The 24,444-nt window shown below is 42.1% G+C and overlaps 1 protein-coding gene across 1 annotated transcript in view; it reads right to left on the bottom strand.

The window, feature by feature from the left end:
* Positions 1-254: 254 nt before the first annotated feature.
* tbl1xr1a (TBL1X/Y related 1a) overlaps positions 255-24,444 on the bottom strand; it is a 57,844-nt gene continuing 33,654 nt past the window's right edge. The window contains exons 3-16 of the mRNA XM_080033088.1: positions 14,142-14,243; positions 12,747-12,892; positions 11,775-12,003; positions 10,995-11,127; positions 10,092-10,233; positions 8,991-9,054; positions 8,487-8,584; positions 7,089-7,149; positions 6,884-7,005; positions 6,480-6,554; positions 6,007-6,134; positions 5,057-5,222; positions 3,939-4,040; positions 255-3,384 (exon numbers count right to left, since the gene is read on the bottom strand). Coding sequence (XP_079889214.1) covers positions 3,358-3,384; positions 3,939-4,040; positions 5,057-5,222; positions 6,007-6,134; positions 6,480-6,554; positions 6,884-7,005; positions 7,089-7,149; positions 8,487-8,584; positions 8,991-9,054; positions 10,092-10,233; positions 10,995-11,127; positions 11,775-12,003; positions 12,747-12,892; positions 14,142-14,199 — 1,551 coding nt within the window. The 5' untranslated portion in view covers positions 14,200-14,243 and the 3' untranslated portion in view covers positions 255-3,357. The remainder of the gene's footprint in view (positions 3,385-3,938; positions 4,041-5,056; positions 5,223-6,006; positions 6,135-6,479; positions 6,555-6,883; positions 7,006-7,088; positions 7,150-8,486; positions 8,585-8,990; positions 9,055-10,091; positions 10,234-10,994; positions 11,128-11,774; positions 12,004-12,746; positions 12,893-14,141; positions 14,244-24,444) is intronic.

Raw genomic sequence — 24,444 nt, 5'->3', positions numbered from 1 at the left:
AAAAAAAACAAGACAAAAATGAAAATGTGCAGATACTGCCTTTAATGTTCTCCTGCTCCTTGGACCGCAGGGCCTGGTGCCAAAAGTCTTCCAGTGGGGATTCAAACAGGGAGAAAGTGTAGATTTGATCCTGTCTCTGATGGATTCAGACATACTATCTGTGTGGACATTCTCTAGTGTCATGTGTTTCCTCTTCTATGTAAAGCAGCCCCCCCCCCCCCCCCCTCCCCCCCAACACCACAATGTAAGCCCTTCCTTTTCCAAGCCAGACTCAATGACAGTGGTTGTGTAGTTAAAAAAAACAGATTCAAATGTCACTTCTTTAAAAAGTCATGGGAGACAGAGCTGCTGTTTGAATGAAGCCTTCAGCAGAGCAGAGACAAGGGAACACAGGGGTTTTCCCCACAGTGGGTAGAGTTTGAAAAAAAAGTGGCCAAACTTTGGTGGAATGAAAACACAATATGTCGGAGGCAATGACATTTCCCATATGTATTCATTCGTTTATTCCTGCAACAAAAAAAGGCACAAGGCCTCCTCACTATAAGCTCAGGCAGGTTTAGTGGCTTGGTTAAAGTCAGCCAGCGTAATACAGCACAGCTGCGGAGTGTCCAAAATCACTCTACATAGCCCGCACTATGTACTCCTCATTTGATTTGAGTAACTGAGCTCTGTGTGTGAAAGGTATTCTCTGTATAGTGCTCCAAAAAATATACTCCGTTTAGAATTGAAATATAAAAAGACACTTTCTTTCTGATAATCCCTCAATGAGTCCCATTTGATAGGAAGGTAAATCCCAGAGCCTAGGCCTGACACCCATGAGCTACAACTCTTAATCATTACCCAGTCAAGCACTTTAGTGTCTGCTTGATACAACAGGGAAGGAGGGAGTGATTTCACACACACTTTAAACTGTCTGTTCACATCACCTGGCTCAGACTATTACAGTGTTATTATGATCGGCCCAATGGGAGAACAACGGCTAATGTCAGAATCCTGGTTTGAATTCAATAGTGGGAGATCTATCCGAGGGCATATCCCATGTCATCTAAACACTGTCTAACCGTTTGCAAAATGTTTAACAGTTGATTTAGGCTCATTTAAAAAAGAAAAGAAAAAAAGTGTTTGTATTGGAGTAACCAAATACGTGCAATTAAGTTACAATAAAATCAGGACAGAATGGACACAGTAGGACGATGTGAACTCTCTGGGTAGAATCAAACTTTTTTTTTCTCTGTGGCTGTGTCTTTGGCTCTGCCCTCTGTGGTTGCATTCACTCAGTATATTCCTTAAGAGTGTCTGCCTTTGACGACACTTTAGCTGCATTCCATTAGTAGTTGCACTTCCCCTCGTTCATTTCCCCTCAGCCCTTGGTATGACGTACCAGCATACGTTGCACGGAGGGAACTTGGAGCGCGGAGGGAGACTGGGCGGGGGAGGAGCGGGGGATTTAAATGGAACCCACTTGCCCTTGAAGTCGCAATGGACCGTCAGTCCATAGGTAGTTCTGAATGCAAATAATACAGAATTATAACATTCTGCTAAGGTAGCCTATATTGCAGAAAGCCATTTCCATAGCATAACAAACATTGAATTTCGACATGGTCAGATTATCAAGATATTGTTACTTACACATGTAAATTGTTTGCTCCAACGTATTTTCTTATTTCTGTTAGTTTCAACCAAAAACATTTGTTTTAAATAGTCCTATAATTGGCAGCCATCGGTGTTATAGCAGCAATGTGTAAACTGCAATACATTCACTGGATTGTTCCTATGGAAATAGGATAGGCTAATTGAGGCGTTTTGGAATATATTCATATATATATTTGTCCTGTGGGTGGCCGCGATGTCCCTAAAAGCATAGTCTACCGGAGGAAAACAAGAAGAAGAAGACGAACTGCAATGCACTGTGGGTGATATCCACCTCGGAGTGACCATGGATGTTCACTTGATCACTCAGCCCTCCAAGGGTCTATCTCACCAAGTTCACTTCAGTTTCCAGACAATTGGAACGACACTTATGATGGCGGCGGGGATTCCTCCGAGGGCAAGTGAATGAGGGCATGTTGAACGGGTAATGGAACGCAGGGTTTGAATGGGCCAGGTAGCTTTTCCACCCGCGCACTAGAGGGCGCTGTGTGCGTGGTGATTTGATGCATGTGGGCGACAATCATAGAAGAAGTCTATCAAGGAATGAGTTAACTTACCAAAGCCTTGATCAGCAATGTTAAAAGGAGGACACTGTATTTAAATGTGTGTGTTTTGTAAAGGCCATCATAACTGCTAGAGTCCTACTGGCGTGAGTACAGTATGTCATATGAGATGGGACCTGAATTCCTGTTGCATTACCAACAGCTAAGAGCAGCTGACAGCTTCGAAATCAAACTATTGTTTAGAATCAGACAGGGAAAATGATTGTGGGTCAAAACCATCTAGATCAATTCGTGCACAGAGGAGCTGTTTTTAAAGCATCAAGATGGACGTCCATGGTGTGTGTGTGTGTGTGTGTGTGTGTGTGTGTGTGTGTGTGTGTGTGTGTGTGTGTGTGTGTGTGGGTGAACCAAAGCATGAATTACTGCATTTTGAGTGTTGAGCATATGAACCAGTCACGTCTGCAGACACCACTTAACAGGAAGAGAAAAAAGCCTTAAGAAAAATGGTGACAGCGTTTTTTGTTTTTTTTTGAGTCCGTGTGTAAATGCACATCTCCAAAAGAATCAGACTCTCTGAGCAGCCCAGTCCATGCCCCCTCTCCCCATAGAAAATAAAAAATATAAAAACATTGAAACAAGAAGATCGGAAAAAACATTTAAAAAAAAATTAAATAAAAAAAATAAGTGCCATCCTATTTCTGCTGGAGAAGTTGATATGTCTGCACAATGAGATCCAACTAGTAACAAAGATCAACACTTTTTTCATTGTTTTTCATTTTAGATGACGATGAGCATGGGGGGGGGTTTTAAGATCAAAAAAAAAAAAAGCAAAAGTAGCTTCCAAATGTTGGTACATATAATGATGGATCTGGAACTTTTTTTTTTGTCTTTTTTTGTCTTTCAAGTTTTTTTGTCTTTTATCCCACTGCTTCCCGTCTGCATCTCTGTTTAGAGTCTTGCACAGATAGAGAGGGGCACGTTTGGTCCGTCCGTCCGTCCGCCCCGTTCATCCATCTCTCTGTTCATCTTATCCATCCATCACTCCGTCCCTGTGTCTGGACCTGCTGTGTCAGCTGCTTTCCTGTTTCCTGCTTCCTGTCTGTGTGGGCGGGGCCAGGGCAGTCCACAGGGGCCAGGCAGGGAGACAGTCATTTGGCTATGTACACATTCATGGTCGGTCCATGGCAAACAACAAACAGCGGCGCTATTTCCGAAGGTCTAGTACACACACCTGAGAGAGAGAGAGAGAGAGAGAGAGAGAGAGAGAGAGAGAGAGAGAGAACAGAGTTTGGATAAAAAGGATAAAAAGCATAAACATGAGTGGCGTCAACTCTGTCTCTGCCACATGTGCCAGACGTACAGAGGAGTTTCAAAACCACAGTGCAATTAACAGTAAAAGGACGAAAAGGGGATAGAAGCAATGTATACAATAAACACATTCTAAATTTGAACCAAGCGGTAAAGTAAACTAAAGAAATTGAAAAATCTACAATATAAAAAGGGCATGTAGGAAAGTAAAGAAATTGCATATTGTTAGCCTCATAGCATAATTGCCTAAATCATATTTACTCTACTCTACTCTACATCTACTTTACCCTACTCTATAACCCTTAAAATATGACTTAGGCAATTATACTATTAGGCTAACCAAAAGTAGATGTAGAGTAGACGTAGAATAGAGTAGATTAGAGTGGATGTAGAGTAGAGTAATATGATTTAGGCAAGTATGCTATGAGGCTAACAACATGTAGAATATAAGTCCAATCTAGTGTTGAGGAGACTTACAGATCCGTCTGATGCGCTGGCTCCCACTTTGTCTCCCGCTGCGTTCCAGCAAACCTCAAAGATTCCCCCCGTGCCTCTGTAGCTGTGGACTAATGCGCCCGTCTGAAGCACAAGGACACACAAGACACACAGCTGGAGTATGTAGTGGCTTTACAGCAAAATAACATGTCATAGAAAGGGATTCTCTTTGTTATATTTTGATGAATACCACAGGTGAGTTAAGAGTAGAGCTTGTCACAACACAATTAAAACAGGTGCAGTAGTGGATTGTCCCGGCCACTAGGGGGTAGCAGTCTGTTAACTTTCATGATATTTCTATAGGCTCTGGTTACGCCCGTCTCTATAGCTGCTACATGTGATCTGCAAAACATTTATCAAGTTAAGAAGATCACTAAAGTCACTAACTTTATCTTGTCTAGCCTGTCAGACCAAAACCAAACAACACTTGCGCTATATAAATGAAATATATTATTATTATCATTATTATTACATTAGCTGATTGATGCTAATACTGCCGCCTTCAGACCCCGGTGGAAACACACAGCCATGAGGCCCAGGAACTAAAGGAACTTTGAGTTCCTGGAACTCAAAGTTCCTGATAGGTTTGGTGGGAACGTGGCTTAAGTGATATGACAGCAAGTTTACTGTAGTCCTGTACTACTATACGTTCTGATTGACTTACTGTTGCCTTCAATACACAGTTTAAACCAATAATCAAAAAGCTGCGTTCGAAAAAGCCATACTAACCTCAACATGTATATAGTACATACTGTCTTCTTAACGATCGATTGTGTATGCGAGGTTCGTCGGACCGTTTGCACTAAGGTAAAGCAATAAAGATTTTTTTTTTATTCTGTGTCGTTTGAAAAGACGCAATGCATTGTGGGGCGGTTGAGTAGGAAAAGTAATCTATCGATCCATACACAAAATCTTCCCGGAAGTTAAGTACTCATCCGTGCATTTCCCGCCTACTACAAACTCGCATACACAACCACAAATTACTCCAATTGACAAAATTGTCAAAATGAGGATGGAGTAGGACGTTAGTATGGCTTTTGGAACACAGCCCAAGTGTTTGGGTGCACACAGACACACACACGCACACTGGCTCCTCCTACCTGCGTATTCCAGATGTGAACACATTTATCAAAGGAGCCGCTGGCCAGGTGCCTGCCATCAGGGCTGAAGGCCACGCTGTAGACGGGCTCCTGGTGCTTGGTCAGGGTGTGGATACAGATGCCTCTCTCTACGTCCCACAGACGCACTGTGGAGTCAAAGGATGCACTGTGGGGGGGACACAGGGGGACAAGGACACTTACACAGGGCCACACACACACTCAACACACTCTCCTACAAAACAAGACAGCTCTTTCAAAGAGGAGCTTTATTGTGAGGAAATTTGCAAATATTAAGTTTCAAGCTACTGGGACACTTTTGCTTTTCTCTGCTGGACATCAACTGAAAGCGTGACGGCAGAGACTGTAAGACATAATTAAAGACACAATGTGTTAAAGTATCTCAGCTCAGGAATAAGATACAACATGGAAGGGCTTTAGCTTGCTGGGTAGCGATGATAACATTTAGTTGTAATGTCCATCAGCCATTCACAATTTTTTTTTTTTTTAACTTAGTCACTTTAAAGGTGGCAATTCAAAAAGTGATTTTGAAAAGAAGCAATTTTTCTAAAACTAGGACATATTGGATTACTCTGCCTCCCACTGAAGACATATCAAGTGACATAGACCTTGGGAAAAAATGGCTGCTGAAAAGGGACCTCACCATGTAAGAACTGCATTGTTCTTCTCTTGTTAAGAGCGAGTCACTTTATCCAAAATGGGTAAAGAGCCTGATGTCGCTCACAGCCAGCAAAATCAAATATTTTCGCTAGCAAACTAGGCAGTTAGCTTCTTGTTAAAAAAATCAAATGACATGAGCCATAAACTGCTGAACTATATTCACCTGGTATGAGCTATGTACTGTAGAAATGTTGTAGGAATAGCATGCGGCTAACTATTTGTTTCTCTGTGAGGTAAGCAGCTTAGCATTCCTCTCATTCCAGTTCTCTCACCTGGCTAGCATGAGGTTAGCGCTGGGGTTGTTGGTTCCAGGGCCGGTGGGACTCCATTTGATGGTGTAGATCTCTTTACTGTGGGCCTGCAGGTCATGGACACACGAGTCCTGCTTCATACTCCAAATCTGAAGGAAAGAAGCAAAGCCCCATCAGATGAATTAGTTGTATTTTAGATTAGCACAGTAGCTTATTGTCAAACATGTACGCCGATAGACATGACAGATGACGTGATGTCATCGGGAAAGAGTTGCTAGGCAACACCAGCATAAATAGACAGTTGTGCTACTGACTGTTTGTGTTCCGAAAATACAACAACAAAAATTAAGAAATTAATATGTGTGTGTGTGTGTGTGTGTGTGTGTGTGTGTGTGTGTGTGTGTGTGTGTGTGTGTGTGTGTGTGTGCGCGCGCGCCAATATGTGTGTGTGTTTTATAGTGAGATCCTTGCGGATGGCTTAGCTCTCAGCTCACCTTCAGTGTCATGTCGTCTGAGCAGGAGGCCAGCAGGTTGCCTGTGGGGTCCCACTTGATTGCATTCACTTCATTCTGGAGACAGAGGAAAGGGGTGAGGAGGAAGGTATGGGACAGTTTCATTTGAATCTTAAAAAGGTTACACATGGGGCGCCCATAGCTCAGTTAGTAGGGCGTCCCCCCCCCGGGCCAAGGCCCTGCAGCGGACCCGGGTTAGAATCCTGCCCGGGTCAGTTCTCTGCATGTTGTCTCCTTTTTGCCCCATTTCAACACTGTCTCCCCAATCTGTCTAATTAAAAAAGAAAAAATGCCCAAAAGAAAAAAATATATATTTAAAAAAATAAAAGGTTACACATGACTAAGTAATGAAGCCACAGAACTACACACGCAACCAAAGCACTTACTGTGTGTCCCTGGAATGTTTTAATGGGTCTGTCCTGGCCCAGTTTACAGACGTGGATGCACATGTCTGTACTGCAGGAGGCAAAGGTATTGTTGCTCTGCCAGTCCACGTCTAGTGCTGGAGCTAAGGGACAGACAGAGAGATGTTAGCAACACAGCTAATGCTTAACACAATATCCATTCACATAACAAAGAGAGGCTTTGTACCTGAGTGGAAGGGGAACTGTTGCTTGGCTTCTCCTGTGTGGGCATCCCATATGATTGTTGTCTGGCAGGACACATGTACACATATACAGTTAGAGCTCATCATTACTTTATCTGTTCAATATAACAACAAGTCATGTATTGTTCAATCAATCAATCAATCAATTTTTATTTATATCGTGCTTTTCATACAAAAATCAAGAGAAGAAAATGAAAAGATAGACATACACAGAGACATACACACTCATACACACACTCACACTTATGGCGCTTTTCCACCACACATGTAACTCAACTCGACTCAGTTTAACTTGGTTTGGTAGCAGCACGGGTCGTTTTCCACCGCAAATAGATATACCTCCTGAACGTGGGCGGGGTTGTCAAAGGGGCTGAAAGCCTACTCCGGAGTCAAGTAGCAAAGCAGAAATTACGAGCAGTTGTTGCACTATTAACTGAACCAACCGCACAAACACGGATGAAAAATGTTTAAGAAATACCCCCCTTGTATCTGTTTGCTAAAAGCAGTAGAAGAATATTGTGACGGGCCATTAAAAGGGATGGTTGTTGTCCCGATGTGTGACTCTGCCACACAGTCAGCTGTAGGGATGCGTCTGGCCAATCAGTGGCCGGCCGTCTGCCGACGTCATCTTTTAGCATCGGCTCAGCTCGCTTGGAACCTAGAGCGAGGCGATACCAAAAAAAGCAGCCGCTGCAGGGACCAGGTACCATGTTTTTGCGGTGGAAACGCCAAAAATGCGAGTTGAGTCGAGTCGAGCTGATACCATGCAGTGGAAAAGCGCCAATACACACGCAGACACAGAAACTCACATTCACACATACACTAGCTGTCACTAAAGAGACATGGCTGGGCACTGAGACCTGTGGCATGGAAGAAGCTACCTTTTGGGGGGGGGGGGCAACCACACTGGGAGCGATCCCGGTCCAAGGCCGCAGAGAGCGCCGCCACAGGGACCAGCCCAACCCGGGCAGACAAGAGGCCCCACACCACGGTGCGGAGCCCTCTAGCTACCCGGGCCGAAACCGCCCACAGGACAGCACCCCCAACGGCCAGAACAGAGACAACTCCCAGTCTGGTAGGCCCATGAGGAAACACTGCAGATTAAAAACTGACTAAAACAGTGGAATAGAGCAAAAAGCATAGAGGCTAAGAACATACATGGACTAAAACATAAAAGCATAGAGGCTTAAAACACTAGGGACTCAAACAGTAAAAAATAATAAAGATACAAGTGCTCTGAAAAGCACAGCATAAAAGGAATAATAAGACTTTAAAAATCAATCAATCAATCAATCAATCAATTAAAAAGGTGTGTCTTGAGCCTATTTTTAAAAACCTCAACAGTTGAGGTTGACCTCATAGTTAGTCTGAGTGTGCTTTACCTTGTCTACTCCTGCACTCAGGATGAAATTGCCTTTCTTATTCCACTTGAGGGCAAAGATGGGCCCTTTGTGTTGGCCCAGTGTACTGGCCAGGTTCCCTGTGGAGCAAAACACATAGAAAAAGAACACAGCATGTAAGTGTCAAACCAGGAAACAACAACAACAACAACTAGCCAGTGACGGTGTAAATATCACAGCACAGATAAACAGCTCCAACAGCAGTATGTAAACCTGCCTCTAGGTGGCAGCATTGGCCAAGGATTAACTAAACCATGCAACAGGCTATAATACAAAATAAGCAGAAAAAAAATATCAAGTAATACACACGCACAATCGGTATTAAAGATTACAAAGCAAAACGTGCACATTCTCTATTCTTATAGTATGAACATATATGTTAAGCAACACACTTTTACATTAACAACTTTAAATTCTATAAATTGACATTATTTTCCTAAGAGCAAACAATACATAATAATGTCTTATGAATTAAAGTCATCTCACCATCCTTTGTCCATATTCTGGCGAAGCCGTCATAGGAGCCTGTCGCTAACAGAGTGCCCTCGCTCTGTCCCACAGAAACACAAAGGGCCATGTTAGAACGTTTGTAAGGGGGTGTGTGTGTTAGAGCTGCAACGATTAATCGGCAAATCGATTATTAAAATAATCGACAACTATTTTGATACTCGCTTAATCGTTTCGAGTAATTTTTTAATAAAAAATGACCAAATTCTCTGATTTCAGCTTCTCAAATGTGAATATTTTCTGGTTTCTTTAATCCTATTATGAAGTAAACTGAAATATCTGTGCGTTTTGGACATAACAATACATTTGAGGACGTCAACATGGGCTTTGGAAAATTGATTAAAAAAAAATCAACATTTTCTGACATTTTACGGACCAAAACACTAAACGATTAATTATCGACCAATCGGCAGATTAATCGATTATCAAAATAATCATTAGTTGCAGCCCTAGTGTGTGTGTGTGCGCGTGCATGTGCGTTTGCGTGAGTGTGAGTGTGTGTGTATGAGCGCGTCATACATACAAGTATGGTAAGGTCAATTTGAGTCCTGGCTAAGTGAACATGTGTTGTATTGCTCATAACAGAGGCCTGTGTGTTTTCCATGTGCGTGGATGCTTTCCAGGGAATGTCTGTGCCCCTGCCCTTGGCTGAGGTTTACAATCCACCGGCTCAACTAAAGGAACATTCTCTTCTCTGATTCTCCTCCACTGTCTGTGTGATGGGGCGTTTGGTCTGTGTGATGGGGCGTTTGCCTCTCTGGTGTGTGATGGGGCGTTTGCCTCTCTGGCGTATACAGGAATGATATGCTGCACAATGGAAATGATCATTCAAAATGATAGTCCATCTGAGAAGAAGCATGATGACGTATGGAACTCATATTTGACATTTGAAAATATTTCTACCATCCCCCCTCTCTGTGACCTGGCCCTGTATTTACAATAGGTCCAACCCATGCAGGGTGACGCATATGAAATTGATTGTGTGTGTATATGCGTGTGTATATGCGTGTGTTTCTGTGAGTGTGTGTGTGTGTGTGTGTGTGTGTGTGTGTGTGTGTGTGTGTGTGTTAGCATGCTTACATTCCAGTCTAGCGAGGTGACGTCCTTGTTGCTGGGGACGTCCTGTCCTCCCTCCCGTATACAGTGTCTGAGCACCAGCTGTGTGGAGCTGCTCGTACTGTTCTCACTCAGGTTCCAGATACGGGCCGTCGAATCACCTGACCTGAGAGACACACACACACACATTCCTCATTGTAGTAGGCCATCCAGCTGGGTCACACAGTAGTCATTATATTGTGGCTGGACATAGGTTGACACCATTAAAAGAATATTAAAACAAAATAGTTTCTGACGGTCGATATAGCAGAACACACTGTGGCTAATATAACGTCACAACATAATAATAATAATAATAATAATAATAATAATAATAATAATAATAATAATAATAATAATAATAATAATAATAATAATAATAATAATAATAATAATAATAATAATAATAATAATAATCCAACCCGTGTCTCCAGTTAAATCAAAACTTTAGGTCATTCCTTTTTCCTTTGCTCAAAATTACAATGAGCTGGAAATCATTCATTGAGACAAGGCGACTAATCTAAATGACTACTGAATCCCACATGTTCTGATCCAGATACAGCCCAAATCAATCAATTTCATTCATTTCGTCTTTATTTCCAACAAATAAAAAAATAAATAAGAAAAGCAAGTATGACGCATCATACAAATACACATCACACAAAACAACAATAATTATAAAGTGTCATAAACAATATTTATAAAAATAAATGTAGTGTGTGTGTCCGAATAGGAGTGAGAGAAAGCCGAAGCTTTATGACATTGAGGCATGTGACATGTCAGACATCAAGGTGCAGTAGCATTTAACTAGCGTGACTTGTTCCCTGTGTGAGAGGGTTAGGGTTAGGGTTAGGGTTAGGGTTAGCCGGGGCCAAGCAGCTGACTCACCCCGATGCCAGCAGATCACTGACTGGGTTCCAGGCACAGATGAACACCTCCGACTCGTGGCCCCTCAACACCATGGCTTTGTTCTGAGGGATCTCCACATCTCCATCCACCTCCATCAGGTCTGCATGGTTATCTAGGCAGAGACACACATTAATAAAGATACTGGTGTCCACACAACACAACATCTACATTGTGTTCTCAAGTGAACCTTTGCTCAAACTACCACTTCCAAAGTCTAAAATAAAATATCGTCCTTAATTTAAAATGCTTCTTAAAAGGTGCTGTGTGTGATAATGTGTGTTAAGCGTCCTCTGATTGTAATGTTCCCTTGCTAACCCCTCCCTTTGGGAGAATTGACAGAAGCTACGGTGGCCTTCAAGGACAAGAAGCTATAGTTACTAAAGATGGCATCATCCACCACTGCCTCAAGTCTTTCAACTATATTAAGTGATGAAGTGAAGATGTATTTAGTTATTTATTCTATAGTACTTCTTCTTGGTCTTCCAACAGGTGCATTTCCCACTTGAATATAAAAACGCGTAAGGCCGTAAAGTTTGTCCGTTCAGTGCTACTGTAGAGACATGGTGTAGAAACATGGCGGCCTCAACGCCCCCGTTCCTATGTAGATATAAAAGGCTAATAAAAAAAGTATTATTATTACAACCAAAAAATCTCAAAAAACGTCAATCAATTCTACACACTGCACCAGTAAATAGTGAAAAGTAGCTCTTTTCTTTGCAGGTAAGCTAACCATCACGTTTGCACTAAGACTTGACTCACTAGCTAAGGCATGTGCTCCGTTCTCCTCCCCGTTGGCAGTGTTCTCTCCGTTCTTTGCGTTGGCGGTGGTGATGCTGCCCCCGGTGGCTGAAGACGGGGCTGAGCCTGCAGCCTGCTGCTGGGCCATCTTGTCCCTGTACGCCTGCTGTCTGGTCTGGACCACGTCAGGCATCACCGCGTCTATCAGCGACAGAGACTCTATGGGCCGGCCGTCAAACAACGTGCCATCCTACACACAGGGACAAAATGGTAAATGGACTTGACTTATATAGCGCTTTTTTAGCCGATTTTCTCAGCCCCAAAGCACTTTACATTTCTTACCACATTCACCCATTCATACACACACTCATACACCGATGGCAGTAGTAGGGGAGGGGAGGGTTGGGATTAGGGTTGGACACGTTGACCAATAAATCAATATCACCATTAAATGAACATTTTACCTCCATTTACAATTAATGAATGATCATTTAGTGTTTTTCCCCTCATCATTGCCATTAGAAAAGTAGAAAAAGTAAATAAAATCACTGCTGATTAAGAGTAAAAAAAGAGGGGCTTGGACATGGCCCAGATCAAAATAATCTACAAATTGAAGTCAATCCCTGCATTCCAAATCACATACTTTTTCTTTTTACGACACTACATACTAAAGTACAGAAGAGTTTTAGGGCCACAGGAGAGAAAAAAAATCAGATAAGGTAGATTTGTTTCATTATGTCAAGAAATGTCAAGAATAAAGAGAAATACTCTAAAATGCTATTGGAGTTAGTGGGGCATTTAGGTATTTTCAGCATGCTACAATTGACGTGCATGTATTGGGACATCCTAAATCTTTTTCTGGCATACTAAATAGTAGGGAAGTATGGGGATTGGAACACAGGGAATGACAGGGTCTGAATGTGGGTTTGGATGAATTGCCCAACAGTCTAGTGTGCACTGTGTGGTGTGTGTACTGTGTGGTGTGTGTCCCACCTCATTGATGCTGACTTCAGCCTCCACGTACTGCAGGCCCTTCTGGATGATGGAGATGAGGGCAGCAGGGGGAACCAGAGCTCCATTGATGTTAGACTGACTGATGTGACTCTCTATACCAAAGGTGAACGCTGAGTGGGAGAACCCTGGACAGACAGAGAGGGCAGGGGAGGAGAGAAGACGAGTGAAGGAGTGGAAGGCAACCACACAATGTAATGTTGCAGAAAAAGATTGACTTCATTAATATTTACATACATTGTGTTTTCACCCCTTTGTCTTTATTTTTGAGCTCATAATTAGAAATCCCACATTAAAAAAAACATTTGCAGTATCATTTGAACAAGTTCTTCTGTCTGAAAAGCAACACCATTCTCCAGCTGAGGCCAGATCCCCTCCCACTGAGCAGGTCAGCATGTTGCCAGGCATAAAGCCTTTTAGCCCTGCTCTCAGGCTAAAGGGCTCAAATAAATGCAGTTTATTTACCATCTATGATAGATGCCTTGGCCCTCACTCTATCCCACTGTATGCTGCATTCTGTACCAACACTGCTGTTTACTCTCCTTCCCTTTGCCACACTCTGTCTTTCATACAACAGGCTGACTCACACCGACAGTTGCAGCCCAAAGTTGACTTAATAAACTGACATGTAGCTTACAGGTGCCTAATGGATATTAGGGATGCATCAGATCAGGAAGACGGTGCAATATGCCAGAAGATTGTTGAATATTTCAATGAGCAACGCAACCCCCCCCCCCTTTAAACTGTTAAGTTGTTTTGAAAACAGCATGCTGGTGTAACCCATAGAATATAGGGCAACTAAACCCCTTGTTTGTTATTTGAAGATGTAGTTCCGTGTGTTCTCCAGTAGAGAGCGCTTGACACTGTGTAATTGCAGTAGCAGAAAATGGTATGAGGGCACCCCACATTCAGCTCAGAATTATTCCCATGGTGTTTTTGTTTTCTAAAGTCACCAGAATGCATGAAACAATGTCTTTGAAGCACAAAATGTATGGGGGGAAACCCCCGGACCCTCCTGCTTAGGTTTTGGAATACTAGCAGGGTTTTTCCTGGCTCAGAATGGGCCTTTGGGGGGTCAGTACGCGACCGACTTTTATGTGCAACAATAAAGGAAAAAAGTTTGTGTATTTTAAGAAGGGTATGGGGAGGGGAGTTTATGTCTCGCTGAAGAGCATTTCAGTCAGCCTGTCAATCACTGCGTTACCATGGAGCTCACTGACAACAAACAACCTGTAGATATTAACTGATTAATAATGTAATTGTGTATCATTTATTTTAATACTAATGTTCTAGTTAAGCATTGAGCATGCTGACAGTGTGGTCTAATTAGATGGCCTATAGTGCAGACATGATGAGTAGAAGGTGTTGCTTGGTTACCTGACTCCTGTAGGTATCTGTAGACCAGGAAGTTGACCTCATCACTGCTAATGCTCATCTTTACTCCTGTTACACCATGAGGTCAGCACGCACACACCGAGCCTGCAACACACACACAGAAAACAGTCAACACTAGGGGTGGGAAAAATAATCGATTTTCCGATTAATCGCGATTCTCTCTCGAACGATTCCGAATCGATTCATAAAAGTTAATATCGATTTATTAAAAAAAAAAAATGTTTTACTAGTATTTAATATTAGTATTTCCTACGCCACTGCGCATGCACACCACACAAGTGTGAGTTGTTAAAAGTGGCGACAAAAGGGCAGAGAGCACATGCACATGTGTTGAAATGACATAGAAAATAATAGAATAGAAATCCTATAGAAACATGATTCACAAGAGTAGAAAGAAAATTAAACTGAATCGGTTTAGTTTTTACATACTTCCATATTGTGTTGAAATGCAAGCTGCATTGATTATTGCACTGGTCATAGAAAGTCATATTTGTAACAAGAAAAGCTTTTTCTCTAATATATTAGAGAAGGTAATTCATCTGTTGATTGTATTTAATGATCATCACAAAAGTAGGAAGTGAGTAGCAAACTCTGAGTAGCAAACTCAGATGTGTATATAAATATATTTTTGAAAATCACACATAGGTACGTAAAAAAAAATTGCATCGAGATGCATTGAGAATCGATTTTGAATCGAATCGTTGACCTCGGAATCGAATCGAAAGGTGCCAAGAGATTCCCACCCCTAGTCAACACCACCGCTCAATGCACATGACAAATGGGACCGCAGTGCCATAAAGACAGCACCGATATGTTTGTACATCTGAGAATCAGACAGTATTTAGCCTAAGTTGAATACTTTCAAAATATGTTTAGCCAAACCCCACATATACGTATACCACATTCTAATCTACTTTAAGGGTTACTGCATAGATGGGTGGTCCACCTCAAAGATGTGCAGTTCTAAAGTGCACAGCGACATGTCACAGATCTAGCTCATCTGTTTGCTTTGCCTCTTTCTTCGGCTCAAGAAAAGGTGACAGAAACTGTTCCTGTAACTGTGCGTGCATTTTTGATATAGAAATGGGCAAAGTTTGCACATCCAGGTTAGCTTAGCTCAAACACTTCTGTGTGCTTGTTGGGACTTGTTTATTTAGTATGTTGCGCTATATATTTCTACACATTATGTCATTCTAGAACTGTGACAGAGACTTCCTGTTTTCTTTCCAGAATGTATTTGATTCTCAAATTAAATCAGGTGTAAAAATATATAGCGCAACATAGGGCTGGGCGATATGACGGTGTCATACCGTGGACGATATGAAAGTGTCTACCGGGAGAGATTCGGCCATACCGTTTATATCGCGGAGAAAAACTGTTCATGTGGCGGGAGGCAGCTGTCCCTCCGAGTCCCTACAGTTACACTGCAGTTACACCCCCCGCCACACGGGGGCTCTGCAGCAGAGTTCTGGGCTGCAATACAGCTTCTCTACCCTCAACAGAAGAAGCCTCATCTGTTGCTCTAGCTGTATAGCTCCGGTGCGCCGTCACTACAGTTAACAAACCAACTCCGTGTCACGGTGGCAGAGCAGCTGGTATTAATGGTCAAAAATGTCATCGGGCAAAGGAAACTTGCTGCTGTGTGCGGCGCTTCAGTGTGCTGTTGCCATGACGCAGAGTTGGCTTGTTTTAAGCCACAAACTACATGGGTTAGCTCTCGTGAGCTAGCTGGCTAACAATGACATCTTTAGCATCTACTCAGGGCTTAACCCCCGTGCTGTTATTGGTGGAGACAGCCAGCAAGGCTGGTTTTATGTAACTTTAAAACATGTCAAACTTGAAAATATTATTTGTGTTGAAGCTGGAGTGAAGCTGGAGTGAAAGTATTACCAGACATTTGCTCACTAGTTAATTTTGACAGCTTTTTTAAATGAAGATGAGCAAATACTGCAGGAAAATTCAAGTCTTTCATTATTTTGATATAGGCTACTATCAATTGGAAAATGTAGTGTATTTGGTTGATGCTGTCATTTTTATTTTGCACTGACTGACTAAAGCCAGACTGGTGTGGTATTTTGCACCAGTTTCTCTTTTGTATGGAAATTTAAGTTCCAAGCAAAATATGAAAATAATCTAATGTGATTAAAGTTCAGTACGGTTATAATCCATTGAATTTAAAGGAAAAATACTATACCGTGATATATATCCATATCGTGATATAAAATTACCTATATCGTGATACAAGATTTGGTCCATAATGCCCAGCCCTAGCGCAACATAACGTGGTAAATAAACAAGTCCCAACTTGCACACAGGAGGGTTTAGTGATGTTGTAAAGTATCTTATGACCTGCTCCCCTTGACTACCAGTGTTTGAGTTAAGATGACCTGGATGGACAACCTTTTCCCATTTCTATATCAGATATGCAAGCACAGTTACAGGAACAGTTTCTGTCACCTTTTCTTGAGCCGAAGAGTGAGGCAAATAGCTCAAAATTTAAAATGTTGAACTAACCCTTTAATGTAACCCTATTTAAATATACAATTTCAACATGATGTCAAAGAGCAGGGGTGGCCAACCAGTCAGAGACAAAGAGCCACATTTTTTACTGTGTTACTGCAAAGAGCCACATCGTACACACGGGTACACACAGTGGTGATTCCAGGAAATTTTGACTGGGGGTGGCCAAGGTGGGCCACAGAGTTAGAGTGGGGTGGCCATCGCACCCCTGAATGAATAGCATGTGATATGCTGTACAACCAATTCAAATATGATTTATAATCCCAAATGCCCACATCATGTTAGTATCCATTGTAATGTTTGTCAGAAAACTAAACCCCTGAAGGGGGGTCTGGGGGCATCCCCCCCCAGAAGATTTGTTTGTGTTTTAACATGTAATCTAAGCATTCTGGTGCATTCTAGCGAAGATAATAAAGGAAAAAGTAAATATTTATTTCAGCTCAGATGAATAGTAAAATTAGCAAGACAACATAACTTGCTAGCAGCCAGATGCCTAACAACTGGACAGAGGAACGGATGACCACTAGCTTTTGACCAAATATCTTGCTAAAAAAATAAACCTTTATTTATGAAAGTCTGCCCTTGCTAAGAACATGTTACACTCGCTAACTACAAACTTTAATTTTTTTATTCAGATTTCAAAAATCTGCTGGGACACGTGCCTATACACATGCATGGGTGGCACGCATGTCACAAGCACACGTATGCTGTTTTCAAGACCTTTGCTGACCAGAGACCAGTTCTAGTGGCCACAGTCCTACCATTAATTTAGTAATTGAAAATTGCAAACTGATCTCATATCAGTGGATTGGAGTGTTTGTGTGATGAACTTGGCAACTACCTATCAAAAAAAGTTAAGAAAGAAAAAAAAAATACAGATCATCTCTGAACTAGGATACATATCAGGAAAAAAATTAAATTAAAAAAATTAAATTAAAATTAAAAATAACATTTGAACTGGGGGGGGGGCACTGGGGTGGCCAGTAAGATTTCAGGGGGGGGGGGGGGCGTTTTTATTTTCGCGGGGAGCTTGCACATGCATGCACAAGCATTATTTATTAAAAAAAAAAAAAAAAAAAAAACAGGGGGCCCCACACTAGGACTTGAAACGGGCCCCCAGATCGTTAAGGCCGCCCCTGTGATAATGACAGGACTGGACTAAAGACGACAGGGCAGTCATTTTCAACAATGAACACTGTGTGCACTGCCTCACACACAAACTCTCAGTTCAACCAAGTCCACAAACAAAAATATAACAATTTAAAATAGCGTTTTTCTCTTACTATGCATGTTGCTTTGTGGGACTTACTTTTAGCATGGAGAGAGCTGAAGTGGCGCTGAAGATTTGAAGCCTTGAAATGCGCAAATGACACCTGGCATATAAGGCAGAATGGCTTGGCATAACGTTCAACAAAAAATATGAACTCTCCCACTCTGTTTCGGAGCGAACTTGACACAAATAGTTTACTCACGGAAAACCTCCCTCCAAGCTGTGCGGGCAGTTTTATGTTGCGTCCGCACCAAACGTTTGCGAACGTTATGTTGTGTCCTCAATTAAACATTTGCGAACAGGCATACACATAGGGCCTACACATTAATAAAATAAAAAATGAAATAATAGACAACATGTAAAACGAACGTAAGAGCCGCATGAAACGTTTGCGAACATGCACACACATAGGCCCACACAAAAAAAAGTATTAAAAAAAAACATTATAATCATATAATTTGATATGAACTGAAGAGCCGCACGAAGCTGGGCAAAGAGCCGCATGCGGCTCGCGAGCCGCGGGTTGGCCACCCCTGTCATAGAGCATTTAAGAGGAGTTCTTATGTATCATCCATATTGAAATCAACAGGACTGTATAACACCAAGCTGTGCTGTGCATCAAAGCTTATGTCAGGGGATCATTACACATTACCTTTGTCCGTGGTTTCAACTTAAACGGTTAGGAACCAAAACTGAAAAGGCTCACAAAGAGAAAAGATAATAAATAAAAGGCCAGCTCAAAGCCCAGTTCCCCTGAGAATAATCAGCCATGTAATGCCTCGAGCTCTCCGGGGAGGAAACTACTTTCAGAGCAGCTAATGGCATTGAATGGATCAACCCTATCCTCGGTATAGTGAGCACAAGATGTTGTCTGCAGCCACATAACATATTAATATAGGGATGTGCTTAAAAAATAAAATAAAATGTGTGATGTATCGTATCGGCAGCTCTAAAAATCAATATTTTGAAAAAAGTTTTTCAAATGTTTTTTTTGTATTGGGTTGTGAACTAAAATGTCCACTCCTGTAGTTGTAGCAGTACGGTTATCTACCCTGAATTGCTGGATTTTTTTATCTAAAATAAAAAGGGTTGAATTAAATTGTTTTGACTCAATTTGTCCACTGAAATATCAGTATATTGTGTTGTGATGTATGTAGACCACCCAGATTGTACACAGCAACTTGTTTTTCAGCTCTGTTTCTGTTTTTACATTTTCTAGTGAACTATGTGGAATATTGCAAAATGTCACAATACGCATCGCAATGTATCATAACCCATGTATCGTGATGCGTATCGTATTGTGAAGTCATTGCCAATAGACAGCCCACATTTAGTATGATGACATGTTGCCTTAAAACTAAAGGTGGGAGAGGCAGCAGTAGTCAGGACCAGACGTTGTTTAACATGGTCACCAAACTGAACATTACATCGGTAATGAGAAGATGAGGTGAATGTTTAATGTTAACCTGAGGAGATACTGCTCACTGTGACAGCACACAGGATGCAATTACACAACACATACACACCATTGTGGAAACGTAGTGTGGCCACAACCACAACAACAACAATAGCAGCATTAGCAGCATACTCCACTCTGTCAGTATGCACCATCACATGAGAATAAGGCCGTCATGGCTGCTCTGTCTATGACCCAGGAGACGGGGAACCAGACAGCACTAAAAGAGATACACCCTGCGTTCCAAATCACACACTTTTTATTTTTACTACACTATATACTAAAGTACGGAAGGGACAGAAAAAAAATCAGATGAGGAAGATTTTTTTTTCATTATGTCGAGAAATGTCAAGAATAAAGACAAATACTCCAAAATGCTATTGGAGTTAGTGGGGTATTTATGAATTTTCAGCATTCTACAATTGACCTGCATGTATTGGTTGGGTCATCCTAAATATTCTTCTGGCGTACTAAATAGTAGGGAAGTATGGGAATTGGAACGTAGGGATAGACATGAGTGATTGCTATGGCCCCATGACACACTGAGATACTGTTCTACTCTAGAGAACAGTATCTCAATGTTTCGTGAGGCCCTAGCAACATTAGGCCTTCTATGAAATCATAAGCAGCAGCTGGGCTGCTTTCACTTTCCATCAGCTGCCTAGTAACTTTGAAACATGCCACAGCCCTGCACTGGGTGGTTAGTGTGTGTTCCATTTCAAGAGTCACTTAATTTAGGCGCACGCGCACACACACACACACACACACACACACACACACACACACACACACACACACACACACACACACACACACACACACCTGCGGACTGTAATCAAGTTGTATTCAGGAATGCAAAACCTATGAATTCGCTTAGCTAGCTTTATCCAACCTCTAGATGTTTTTTTTAAGAGATGCCAATTATTTATTCAAACATTCTGAAAAAATGTAATACAAAAATTAATTATTTTAATGTCCGTAATCAACTAGCAAAGTTAGCATGATGATATCTATAGGTTTAAAATGTGACCGTATTCACATACAGTGTTTGGCCTTAAAGGGAGAAGGAAGTCAGAGTCAAATCAACTGCTGTTGTGTTTGCTTGAGATGAAAAGCTGCAGTCTGTTGTGTCATAAATCAGCCTGTCTCTTCTCTGATCCTATGTGACAGCAGCCTTGCTCGGGGAGCACAGCAGGCTTGTAAACACACAGCTGTAGTTCCCTCCACCACCAGCCCACTGCAGTGGCGCTGTGGAGCCGCCATAGAAGCCTGCAGCCTCTGTGTTTACAGTAGTGTGTGGGGGATGGGAGAGGAGCAGGGAATCTCTGGCTCTGCATTTCTCCCTCTGCTTCCCTCCCTCCCTCCCTCCCTCTCTCCCTCCCTTCTTCCTACTCTCTCCCTCCTCTTGTGAATGCTGCCAGTGACGAACTGGCCTGTACAGTCAAACCTTAAATCGTCTCACAGCTCAACCAGGGAGTATGGAAAGAATCGATCAATCAACACAACAACAGATATATCTCGAAATGATGCAGTGTATAACCTGTTTGCTAACATGCTATTGAGAAAGGAAGAGGGACTTCATACTAATGATAGTGAGGCAGGCTCCATCCCTCACATTATGTAATCAATATCACTAAGCAGATCCTATTTGTCTGAGGTTAGCGGCTGGCATACCTCATTCATTCAAGTAAAACACAGGCTAATCAAACAACCCATCACTCCAACAAGTGTGTGATAATACATAACACCGCAATATCAATATGTGACAATGGGCTACTTGCTGTCACAACTTATTTCCCTATACATCAATCAAGTGTAACTCTCAGCCTCTTTGTTATCGAGAACAACACAAGCGGTAACGAGATCTAAATGTGAACATTGAAGACCAGCTGGATGGCACATTTACTGTATTAAGTGGTAGTGGATAGTGGGGCGCTTGATTTGACTGCCTTTATATGCATTCCATTATGTCTTTAAAAACTGTGCCCAAACAATGAGGCAAATGCCTGAACAATGTATCTGTTTGAGGTGTGTGCTTAAAGTATGTCACCGCCTAAAAAGGTACAGACTTAGGCAATTATGCTATTAGGCTAACGTAGATGTAGAGTAGAGTAGATGTAGAATAGAGTAGATGTAGAGTAAAAGTAGAGTAGAGTAAATGTGATTTAGGCAATTATGCTATGAGACTAACGATATATAACTTGAAGCAACTTCAATATATTTCACAGCATTTTCTTTCTGAGCCTTTTCAGTGGAACAATTCAGTCTGCAATGCACTGATGTGCGGTGACACTGTACGACACACCCTGCCATGTATACTACAAACAGATTACAGCCTGCTCTTTTAAAAGACTACTACTAATTAGGGATGGGCACAAGTAGTGAATACCAACATGGAGAGATCATGTTGATTCCTGGAGGACTTCTCGAGTAGGCCTACTCGTGTATACTTCTATTTTAAGAACGAATCAAGTCTGCCAGATAGCAATGCACGGCAATAGGCCTATAATCCATCCTACAAGTGATGCAATATATTGCCCAACGCAAAAAAAACAATAGTAAGTCACTATTGCAAATAGGGCTGGGCGGTATGATGGTCTTTAAATGGCAGGTAACTCACAAACTCACTGCCCCCCCACACACACACACACACACACACACACACACACACACACACACACACACACACACACACACACACACACACACACACACACACACACACACACACACACACACACACACACACACACACACACACACACACACACACACACACACAACTGTGTCTCAATGCATCATGAGTCCTTTTGTCACTCCCAGTCTGTGGTAATAATATCTATCATGTAGGTGTTGTGTTCTGTGAAGAGTTTTTTCTGCGTCGATACATAAAGCAGAGCCTTGCTGTGATTGGCTGCTGCTCTGAGGTGACAGTGCAGGTGGAAATGGGGCTCGTTCCTATTTAAAGGCTCAGATTTGACAGCTCTATTTTCAGGAAGAAATACAGGCAGCAGGGGGGATGTGATGCTCCAGTGCTGATCTTTTTCATAGTCTCTCACTTTAAAATGCAATCCAATTGTCTTGTCCCCGGTAAGGGTCACACATGAACAATAGATTCTCACTAGAAAACCAGGCGCCCTACGCTGTGAACAAAAGCCAGAGATGGTTTAGAGTCAGACGGCAGAAACCTGTGCCTATGGCTACAATCCAGACAAAGACATGCAAATGAGCAAGACATGGAACTGTACATCAAAAATAGAACGATAATAAAAACACTGTTAAGTCATTGAAGAGAGTAGCTGTGTGGCTGTTGATGTAAATTGACAAGGGGAAGCCCACATATTTTACAGATCAAAGGCAAGATAGGGTTTGAATTGGGAAATACCAAATATCCAAAAAGAAATCAAGCAAGTAGGCTAATTATAACCATTCATGAATTATAGGCTACCGCATCACAGTAGACATATTGTCCACAATAATCGCACAACACCCCCTTCCCCACCTCCACTCCTCTTGGTGTAGTGGTTCGAGCGCCGACCAATAGAGACTCAGGGCGCACTCACACCAGGCAAAGGTGACCTACTAGTCTGTGCCCAAGCATGGTTGCCGTGTCAGCTCATTAATAGCATCTGTACTGTGGCCTGAGTACACCACTCCCAAGTGTGCTGTGGCCGAGGAAGTGCACCGTGCTTTAGTATGGATGGCCTACTCACACTGGCCAAACGTACTAGACTTAGGGGGTAAACGTACTTGGGCACGGTACAGATGACCTAGTGTGAGTGCACCCTCAGTCATAGGAAGCAGCAGACCAAGGGTTTGAATCTGGCCCTGGCTCTGCATGTCATCTGGCTCTGCCCCATTTAATATCTGTCTCTCCTGTCTAGAAAAAGCATAAAATGCCAAAAAATTATCTTTAAAAAAATAGAAAGAAAAAATTACTGTTTGAAAGTGGTACTAACAACAATACATCCTCATGGAAATGCCCATAACTTTGCCCAGTGTATCATTGTGTACCACTAGTGTGGCAGAAGACTACAATTATAGAAGCAGTTTAACTATTTAATGATCTGGTTCTTAGCTAGCGCTAGCCTGTAAACCCCCTTCTGAGGTTTTAAATTCCCCTGTGCAGTTGTGTAAGATCAAGTGACAACACAAATTGACTGTGATCTGCATGTGGCTCTCCCCTCCCCCTCAAGGAGTTACTGCTCTCTCCCTGAGTGACAGATTGCACTGGCAAGCCTAGCTCTGCCTCACATGGCCTATGTGAGGTCAGCAAGGCCAGCTATCTGTCACTGACAGATGGTAGCATGTAGCCTTGCCAGCTAGCTTCACTTGACGGGCAGTTAAACCTGCTCTGGACCACTGGTGTCCGTCTGAATGCAAGCAGGTCAGTGAGGGCCACTCAATCCGTGCTTGTTATCTCATCGCCAGATGCCCGGCTTGCTTGGATTAGAAGATATCACCCAAGTCACGGTCCACAATCTCTGTAGAAGGTCAAGTCTGATGCACCTTCTAGAACTAAGTCATGGATACCGCTTACTTTGCTATGCTCATTGTGGGATGGGATATTACACTGACTACACACCAGTGCAAGTGGACCCACAATTTTACCACCAAACACCAATATGTTACAAGGGTACATCAGTTAAGGCTTAAGGGTAAGATGCATTTATGGTCAAACACTCAAATCATTCAGATCCAAAAACTTCTGACATTCTACATTACAGATAAGTTCAAATCTATGATTTCATCACCATCTGAAGTAAACCTTCTACGATGACCTTTTTAAATGTTTTGAAAAAACAGTCACATTTTTTCCTCTGATAATAAATGACCTGTAACAGCATGTTGTATAAAATAATTTAAAATATCAAAAACGCTTTTATAATGTGCCACTAGATCAACAGTAAAGTAGTTCCTCGTAGCCACATAACTCTTTACTCTGAAACATGCCATCAATCTCCAAAGCAGCTCTATGTTGAGCAAGAGCATTCTCAAGTCACGCTCTCTCACACTCATTTTAACATATTACATGTTTG

This window comes from Ammodytes marinus, assembly GCF_949987685.1.
Source record: "Ammodytes marinus genome assembly, chromosome: 8".
Classification (NCBI taxonomy): domain Eukaryota; kingdom Metazoa; phylum Chordata; class Actinopteri; order Uranoscopiformes; family Ammodytidae; genus Ammodytes; species Ammodytes marinus.
This window is presented reverse-complemented; position numbering and strand designations above follow the sequence as displayed.